The sequence below is a fragment of the Triticum urartu genome, chromosome 3 (genome assembly GCF_003073215.2).
Source record: "Triticum urartu cultivar G1812 chromosome 3, Tu2.1, whole genome shotgun sequence".
Lineage (NCBI taxonomy): Eukaryota > Viridiplantae > Streptophyta > Magnoliopsida > Poales > Poaceae > Triticum > Triticum urartu.
The window spans coordinates 495,346,032-495,356,297 of record NC_053024.1 but is presented as its reverse complement, the minus strand read 5'-3'; the positions used below and the strand labels follow the sequence as shown (position 1 = coordinate 495,356,297).

General features: G+C 45.8%; 1 protein-coding gene across 1 annotated transcript; it reads left to right on the top strand.

Annotated features, from left to right (window-relative positions):
* Nucleotides 1–1,498: 1,498 nt before the first annotated feature.
* On the top strand, nt 1,499–3,950 carry LOC125548550. Its single transcript, XM_048712125.1, has 9 exons — nt 1,499–1,862; nt 2,045–2,121; nt 2,262–2,490; nt 2,595–2,749; nt 2,841–2,886; nt 2,978–3,069; nt 3,159–3,255; nt 3,353–3,409; nt 3,519–3,950. Exons 1-9 carry the CDS (start codon nt 1,545–1,547, stop codon nt 3,624–3,626), a joined length of 1,179 nt encoding a protein of 392 aa, XP_048568082.1. The 5' UTR covers nt 1,499–1,544; the 3' UTR covers nt 3,627–3,950.
* Nucleotides 3,951–10,266: the final 6,316 nt, after the last annotated feature.

Sequence of the window (10,266 nt, the reverse complement as noted above, 5' to 3'; positions counted from 1 at the left end):
ACTTTGCAGCCCCAAGTCTTCTTTGCGTTTCCTCTTTTTGCAAGAGGACTCATGAGACATTTTGGACGTGACAAAACTCATGCCACGCTCTCCAACAAATACTATTGGCCCAAGATGTTTTGTGATATGGCGTGTTCAACCAACCGTTGTTCCACATGCCACAAAGCTAAGTCAAAAACCCAATTTCATGGCTTATACATGCTTCTTCCAGTTGTGTTTAAATCGACTGAACGGACGCCTCACCGACATATTGCCTTACCCGTAATGTAAAGTGGTAGTACTTTCTTTTTACCAAAATTGAAGCAGTGATAGTACTGATAGTTTTATGCTATATACCTTGCACAATGCAAGGTGTTTAGGAAAACAAGCTATTTTCTAAGTACCAGTGTTTATTTGTAAAAGGTAGACATTTAATTATTATCCTGCCATAAAGATAAACACTGATGTCTAAGAAAAACTGGGCCACCTCCTCTAAATACCTTGCATTGTAGAAGGTCTCAGTTGGGCAAACGACACTCCTAATTATCTCCGGTACCAGTGATGGAGCAGCCACGTTACTGGTCGTCGTCTATCGTCACTCACGCACGCACGCACGCAGTGGCAGTTCCGTGCGCCGTAATGATCCTCGTCCCATGGAGGGGAGGGGAGGGTTGGTTTACCTAATACGCTTAGCCGCGCACCTAAATCTCAAACCCTTGATCCCCGTCCCTCACCCGCACCTGTTCCAGTCAAAGCGGCCTTCTTGAGACGTGGAATCAGTAGGCCGCCACTGCGCCAACTGCCCTGAAATCTGCTTCACACCCTTCAATGAATCGCATCGCAAGATAAAGAAAATACAAACCAAGTTATTTATGTGTTGACCCAGGATAGCCCATACATGAGCATGCGCGATATGCGGCCACGATCCGCCGATACTACAGCGCTAGTTAATTCCGTAGGCAAGGCGTGAACCCAGATCACCAGGCGACTGATGCTGGCACGGTGCGTGCCTTGCGAGTACTTTACCAAAATATTTCTTCGAGAATGGGTTCTTTAGCGTTTCCGGCCCTACAAATTCGTGACATGATCTTTCTTCGTTCCCTGTTATACAGGCCTGCAAGCTTTTTCTTCTCTCATTTCTACTACCTACTATTACGATCTCATACCATACTCTGGACCCTACATGTCAGTCCAAAGTCAAACCAAAGTGTATCATGATCGTCCTTGGGCCAAAGTCAAATTGCCTTGCCCCCCAAAAAAGGTGTACTTGACACCCTTGGGCCAAAGGAATGCACACGTACGCGTACAGATGTTTTTATTCCAGGCACAAGTCAACAACAACACCAAAGCGAAGAGAATAATTTTCGGCTCAAAAAGAAAGAAGAGAATAAATTTTGTTTAATTTGTGAGACACGAATAGAGCCGTTGCCTTTAGTAGTATTTTCCCTCCAATAAGCAACCAACCCTAACTACTCCTACACTCCCATAACGCTTCTGGTGAGAAAAAGAGGGAGCGCACGTACTCCCCTTCCCCCAGACGCCAAACCCATTACCGCACCGTTGCCATGATAAAATCAAATCCAAGCCCTGGCTATTTATCTATCTATCTACGCACACTGCTGCTCCAATCCATCATCACTAAATCTGTTCAAGCCTCTGTGATTCGTCCCTTCCCATCTTCGCCAAGATCTTCTTCGTGTTTCTCTGCATTGCCAGTGGTCGGTTGCCCGTGCAAGAAGATGCAGGAGGCCTCGTCGTCTTCTCTCCCGGCGCTGAGCAGCGCCTACCAGCCTCTCCCGTCGCTCTACCTCGGCTTCTTGGCGATATGGGCGGCGTCGGGGATCTCCTGGGCCTTCAGCTCATGGAGGAATCGGCACTTCCAGGTCTGTCGAATCCTGCCTTTTAATTTCAACAATTTTCTTCTTCTTCCAGAACTATATGAACTTTAAACAGAATTTTCAGTATGTAAACCCTGCCTTGGGCGTCTGATTAAATTGACAGGGGATATTGCTTTCGTAATTCCGTTGTTGGTTAGTTTTATAATTTTGTTTCTTTTTTACAACAGGCGAATAACCTTCAATGGATCCTGGCCTTGGTTCCCCTGATCAAAGCTTTGCAAATGGCACTCTCGTTTCTGTTCTGGTGAGCAGTCTGATTCTTTTTTGGATCTTTTTTCCCTTTCATTTCACTAGGTTCAGTTTGGCAACTTTCAAATCTGAAAAAATGTGAACAAGCCCCTGAAGCTGCTGCAGAAGGTCTGAAACTGGGTGGCGTGTCTGCAGGTACTCGTGCGTACACCTTCACACATGCTCGCTGTGGATGTCGTTCGGCGTGTACGTGACGGGGATCCTCTTCCAGACGGCCTCCTTCGTCTCCTTCATGCTCATCTCCCACGGTTACTGCATCATGTACGAGCGCCTCTCCATCAGGGAGAGACGCACGACTGCGGGGCTCGGATGCCTCCTCTACCTTAGCCTCATAGGCTATAAAGCCGCAGTCCCTTATTTCACCGTAAGCCGTCTGTCTTCTTCTGCGATTTATTTGTTTGGGGATTCTATACAATTAGCTATCTAAGAAGCCAGATGATGAGAAACTGTGCTCTGATTTTGGAACAGGGTTTTCTTCTGATGAACTACTTCGCGTCATTCTACATCATATTCCGCCGCACGTCGCAGTGCCTGCTGGTTCTGCGTGAGCAGCTTAATTTCGTGGAGGAGGAAGACATCCATTCACTGCATGGGACACTCAACACCAAGTACACAATGTTTAAGTAAGCAGTCCTTATTCCTGACCAACACTTACAGTATTTTACTCTTAAAATAATAACTCATGTGCTTAGCTCCTTGTTTTCTTCTCTTCAGGAGATTTCAGGGTACAATGCAGGTGGCAGCAGTGGCATTCATCATGGTAACTATGGACTGCCCATGCACGGCATTTTCTTATGGTACAAACAGTGACAATGTTTACTGAACTGTGATAATGCCATTTGTGTGTTCAGGTGTACATGAGGGCTGATGATACGCCGGATAACTACTGGTTCCGCGTGTTGGTACGCGAATGGGTGCAGTTCTGCATCTTCATGTACATTGGGTGAGTACAGATTATCGACAGACAGGGTCGTTAGAAGCAACCGAAACACCATCTTGAGCTGAAATGTGACATGAATTCCAAATGTTCAGGTGGAACTTCAGGATCCCTGAAGCATCACTCCACCTGCCGGTCATGCCCTTGATGAAGTCAAACTGGGAGATTACCATGCCACCCATTTACAGCGTGGTATGGTCACCTAACCTCAGTTCATTTCTTTAGCATCTTGTGTTCTTGTGGTCTGAAAAACTCGACTGAAAAGCCCGTGCTTACTGTAACGACGCAGGAGATGGATGCAGCCGATTTCAGAGGCCTCGTCTCGGACCAGTGGCATGTTGGAGTGGTAGGCAACACTGCACATATTAATTCAGCTATTTATTCATCATTTTTGTTCTAGAACGTTATGATCGCAGACTTATCGCATTTAAATCTAACACCTGGTGGTACTGCAGAGGACTTCTCATGCCGACGCGTGCTACTCTTCACAGCCGTTGCTGGTGCTAGTTCAGAATCCTAGCCCGAAGGTCTCCCGTGCCGCCGTAGCTTCAGGTTTCAGTTGAAGGAGGACAAGCCAGGTTCATTTGTGAGGACCGGGAGATGCAGAAGATGACATCGACCAACTGCCTGATCCGGAAACCGGTGATAGGACGGTTGGGTTGCAACGGAGAAATATTGGGCGCCACGGCGCAGTAGCTCTCTGTTAGCACTAGGAAAGAATCTGCAGTTTTTCTGTAGACTGACAAACAGAGATGCGTTCGCTTCTTCAGCGGTGAATCCACCTTTTTTGCATCCCAAAGTATATTTCGTTCTTCTCCAAGTACAGCAGGATTTTTCACATGTGAAAGACACGATCCAAAATGAATGAGTAGCAATTCCATTTTTCATGAGATGGTGTGCAATACAATTAGAGCATCTACAGCTAGAGCCCCCGTTTCGGCACCAAACATCCGGCGGTTGGGCTCGGCACTGTCCGGACAGAAAACTTTGACCCAACAAGACCTGGCAAACTCAGACCAAAAGTCCAGGCTGACCGGGCACCCCCCAATGCCCAGCTCATATGTGGGTTGGATATAGGGGCGCCCGGATGCGTCCGACATGTCGGATCGGACAGGCAGGAAACATTCCAAATCCATTAGAGATCAAAATCTTCATATGGCTACTGCTTCACAATCGCCTTTGGACTGTTGATCGCCAGGCGGCAACTCGAGCATCCCGAGTGTTGTGTTCTGTGTTGCCAGGAGGAGGAAGATTTAAATCACATGCTCCTCAGTTGCTCCTTCGCTAGAGATTTGGTACAGCGTTCTCCTGCCTTGGCGTCTCCATAGGTTTACGCCGACCCCGGAGGAAAAAATTCAGGCCTGAGCAATGCAATTTTTGGTGGAAGACGTAGGAAGATAAACACTCTGGTTTGCCTTGTGTTACGCTGCATCTGGCTGGAACGAAAAGCAACTATGCCTTACATGGTTACACGATGCATAAATGAAGAATTCAAACTGTGGATGCGAGCTAAGATAGGTGGGATAGCGAGAGATGTAACGAAAGAAGTCCACATACCCCCCTGAACTCTCAGATTTCGAGCACATCACCCCCCCCACTCAAACTGTGAAACCGGGTTCTTAATCCTCTGGACTGTCCAATACCACACTTGGGTGGTTTGTCACCTGAAAACTGCATCTCCTTAGTTGGAACCCCTTTTCCTCTGTCAGAAACTGGCCGCCACGTGTGCAAACCCGGCGTCTCAAACCACCCAAAACGCCATCAGGGGGTGATTTGTGTGGTATTGGACAGTCCACAGGATTAAGAACCCGGTTTCACAGTTGGGGGGTGATGTGCTCGAAATCTGAGAGTTCAGGGGGTATGTGGACTTCTTACGAGATGCAAATACCAAATACTTTTAGTACGCTAATACGGGCGGGAGCGTCCGCCTTACTATGGTCGCTTTGGCTATGTAGAAATGGTTGTGTTTTTAATGGCAAAATCTCTTCTCCTATGCAGGTTATTTACCGTTGTACGCACTGGCTTCGTATGTGCTCTACTCTGCACCGAACGGAGTACCAACCGCTGTTCAAGGCGGTGTGTATGTGGTTGGAGCGGGTGGCCAGGGAGGTTTTTACCCAACATGGGTGGCAGCATAATCTCCGAATCGGTCCACCTTCTTCGTCGACATAGGCATAGTTTCGGCCCCATATGGCTTTACCATTGTTGTCGTTTTTATATTTTTTGTCAGACTGTTTGTTTGATGGTTGTGTGCATCTTAACTATGCAGAGGCCAGGTGTCGCTCTTTATATTTTGTATCCGCTCGATGCTACATTTTGAGTTAATAAAAGCGTCCTTCATCGAAAAATCTTTGTTTCTCTGTGGACTGCACTGACTTTCAATGCCATTGTAACATACTGTAAAACTCCTCCCATCTTAACACAGAAAGCGCGCAAGCCTTTTGCGTGTGCTTGAAAAAAATCCACTCCAAATTGACTGTCCATCAAACTGAGCGCACTTCTCCTGCGTCCACGCCGCTGCCCACCTGCACCCTTGCTACCCATTCGGGTCGTTGCCCTCTTCCACCGTCCTATATGTCGTTGGCGACTACCTTGTCTGTCACCATCAGCATGGATGATACCTGGGCGAAATCCGTGGGCATCCTGGACTTTGGCTACCGATCTGTCCGTCGTGGCTGCGGGAAAGAAGAACTCGTCAGTAAAGCCCGGCTCGGTTCCAACCTCCTAGTGGCCGGGAATCCCTCATAGCTTTTTGGAAGACACCACCGCCAAGGAGACGGTGTACCACTGACCGCAACTCCAAAGGCACCGGACAACGTCAGGCATGCCCACCTGTTGTTCGACAATATGCCCCGACAAAACCCAGTACATTCTTTGCCCCATATGGCATTTGCATTGGTGGATTCATTTGTTGCACCTTCCATTTGATCAATCTAGGGATGGTAGTTTAGTTGCCCGTATATTCTGTTGGACGAAATAATGCTAAACATTATTAATGATGTCAAGAGCATTAGCCTTTTGATATGGGGGGTATCAATTCCCCTTAATTTGAAGTTAGGCAAACATCGCACACTAAAAAAAGAAGGCAATCAAGCCAAGAGGTGCGATATTCACATATTTTGATAATGTTTTGTTGGTTGATTCTTGGTTGGCCACAAGCATGGATCCAGTATGTGTAATCGAGCAAAATGGCGTCAAATATTGGCAAAAAATCCACAAACTATATCATGAGCAAAAAACACTATGTGGAATCGCACCCAATCGCTACTGACCACAATGAGGGCTCTCTTCTACATAGATGGTTCACCATCCAAAAGAACGTGAGCGAGTTTGTTGGTTTCTACAAACAAGTGGTTGTCCGCAACCAAAGTGGCATAGGAGTCCAAAGCCATATGCAAGTTTGGCCTCGACTTTGTACCAACATATCAAGAAGCCACTCACTTTGTCCCACTGTTGGATGAAATTGAATAATAAGAAAACAAAGTGGCAAATCATCCTTGAAGACCTCCAAAATGGCACCAAGAAGATGAAGAAAAATGATGGATCTAGCTCCAATCAATTAATTGGATTGGAGGATGAAGAAGGAAAAAATGGAGTGGCGAGCATACAAGCCACCATACCAAAGAGGAACCTATAGGTGATGGGAAACAAGTAGGAGAAGGACAGGATCACATGTGATGGCGCGGCAAGGAAAATGTCTGCCACATGATGGGACACAAGTTTTCATAGTCAATCAAAACCCCGTCGGTACATGTCATATAATATGCTTAGCTGGCCTTCAAGGATACTCGAACATGTATGGGTACATTGGTGCACCCCTGCAGGTATAAATTTGTTCGAATAGTTACATTTGCGGTTATAGACGACTTGGAGCCTGTTAACTTGTTCATAGAACAACTTCAACTTAATAGTTAAAACTTGTCAACCATGTGAGTGCCTTGTGGGTCCTTCCTCGTAGGGTTTGTGAGGGGGAAACCAAGGCAGTGTTATGATTGTGGTTAGGTAGGTGCACTGACTAGTGGATCAACGTTCCTTTACTTCTTATGTGCTTTCTCACCTCATCAATAAACACAAGTTATAACGTATCTCTATAGAATGCTTAGTGCTTGCAGCAGCTAAACCGTACCCCTTCTTTGACAATGTGGAGTACTAGCTTAGGTATGATGTAAGCCTTGTGTAGTGAGACATGTAATCATCCTTGTTGGGAACACGGTATTTTAAAAAGAATCCTGCGATCACGCAAGATCTATCTAGGAGATGCATAGCAACGAGAGGGGAGAGTGTGTCCATGTACCCTCGTAGACCGAAAGCGGACGCGTTTAGTAACACGGTTGATGTAGTCGAATGTCTTCGCGATCCAACTGATCCTAGCACCGAACGTACGATACCTTTGTGTTCAGCACACGTTCAGCTCGATGACATCCCTCGAGCTCTTGATCCAGTTGAGGACGAGGGAGAGTTTCGTCAGCACGATGGCGTGTTGATGGTGATGATGAAGTTACCGGCGCAGGGCTTCGCCTAAGCACTACGATGATATGACCGAGGTGTGTAACTGTGGAGGGGGGCACCACACACGGCTAAGAGAAGACTTGGTGTGCCTTTGGGGTGCCCCCTCCCACGTATATAAAGGAGGGGGGAGAGGAGGCCGGCCCAAGGAGGGCGTGCCATAGGGGGGAGTCCTACTTGGACTCCCGGTCCAAGTAGGATTCGCCCCCCCTTCATATTCCATCTAGGAGAAGGAGGAAAGGAGAGGGAGAGGGGAAGGAAGGGGGACCGCGCCCCCTCCCCCTAGTCCAATTCGGACTACCCTTGGGGGCGCCACCTTGTGGCCTCCTCTCTTCTTCTCCCTTATGGCCCATTAACGCCCATAACTTCCCCGGGGGGGGGGGGGGTCCGGTAACCCCTGGTACTCCGACAATCATCTGAAACATCCCGATGTCCAAATGTGACCTTCCAATATATGAATCTTTACCTCTCGACCATTTCGAGACTCCTCGTCATGTCCATGATCTCCTCCGGGACTCTGAACAAACTTCGGTTCATCAAATCATATAACTCATAATACAAATCGTCATCGAACGTTAAGCTTGCGGACCCTACGAGTTCAAGAACTATGTAGACATGACCGAGACAAATCTCCGGTCAATAACCAATAGCGGAACCTAGATGCTCATATTGGCTCCTACATATTCTACGAAGATCTTTATCGATCAAACCGCATAACAACATACGTTGTTCCCTTTGTCATCGATATGTTACTTGCCTGAGATTCGATTGTCGGTATCATCATACCTAGTTCAATCTCGTCACCGGCAAGTCACTTTACTCGTTCCGTAATACATCATCCCATAACTAACTCATTAGTCACATTGCTTGCAAGGCTTATAGTGATGTGCATTATCGAGAGGGCCCAGAGATACCTCTCCGATACATGGAGTGACAAATCCTAATCTCGATCTATGCCAACTCAACAAACACCATTGGAGACACCTGTAGAGCATCTTTATAATCATCCAGTTACGTTGTGACGTTAGATAGCACACAAGATGTTCCTCCGGTATCGGGAGTTGCATAATCTCATAGTCAGAGGAACATGTATAAGTCATGAAGAAAGTAATAGCAATAAAATTAAACGGTCATTATGCTAAGCTAACGGATGGGTCTTGTCCATCACATCATTCTCCTAATGATGTGATCCCGTTCATCAAATGACAACACATGTCTATGGTTAGGAAACCTTACCATCTTTGATTAACGACATAGTCTAGTAGAGGCTTACTAGGGACACGGTGTTTTGTCTATGTATCCACACATGTTTCAAGTTTCCGGTTAATACAATTCTAGCATGAATAATAAACATTTATCATGATATAAGGAAATATAAATAACAACTTTATTATTGCCTCTAGGGCATATTTCCTTTAGTCTCCCACTTGCACTAGAGTCAATAATCTAGATTACATAGTAACGATTCTAACACCCATGGAATCTTGGTGCTGATCATGTTTTGCTCATGAGAGAGGCTTAGTCAATGGGTCTGCAACATTCAGATCTATATGTATCTTGCAAATCTCTATGTCTCCCTCCTTGACTCGATCGCGGATGGAATTGAAGCGTCTCTTGATGTGCTTGGTTCTCTTGTGAAATCTGGATTACTGTGCCAAGGCAATTGCACCAGTATTGTCACAAAAGATTTTCATTGGACCTGATGCACTTGGTATTACACCTAGATCGGATACGAACTCCTTCATCCAGACTCCTTCATTTGCTGCTTCCGAAGCAGCTTTTTATTCCGTTGATCCCGCCATGACGCTCTGCTTGGAACTGCATCAACTGACAGCTCCACCATTCAATATAAATACGTATCCAGTTTGTGACTTAGAGTCATCCGGATCAGTGTCAAAGCTTGCATCGACATAACAATTTACGATGAGCTCTTTGTCACCTCCATAAACGAGAAACATATCCTTAGTCATTTTCAGGTATTTTAGGATGTTCTTGACCATTGTCCAGTGATCCACTCCTAGATTACTTTGTACCCCCTTGCCAAACTCATGGCAAGGCACACAATAGGTCTGGTACACAGCATGGCATACCTTATAGAACCTATGACTGAGGCATAGGGAATGACTTTCATTCTCTCTATATATTCTGCCGTGGTCGGGTTTTGAGTCTTACTCAACTTCACACCTTGTAACACATGCAAGAACCCTTTCTTTGACTGATCCATTTTGAACTGCTTCAAAACTTTATCCAGGTATGTGCTTTGTGAAAGTCCTATCATGCATCTTGATCTATCTCTATAGATCTTGATGCCCAATATATAAGCAGCTTCACCGAGGTCTCTCATTGAAAAAATCTTATTCAAGTATCCTTTTATGCTATCCAGAAATTCTATATCATTCTTGATCAACAATATTTCATCCAAATATAATATCAAAAATTCTACGGAGCTCCCGCTCACTTTCTTGTAAATACAGGCTTCTCTAAAAGTCTATATAAAACACTATGCTTTGATCACCTCATCAAAGTGTATATTCCAACTCCGAGATGCTTGCACCAGTCCATAAATGGACCGCTGGAGCTTGCACACTTTGTTAGCAACTTTAGGATCGACAAAACCTTCCGGTTGCATCATATACAACTCTTCTTTAAGATATCCATTAAGGAATGCAGTTTTGACATCCATTTGCCAGATTTCAT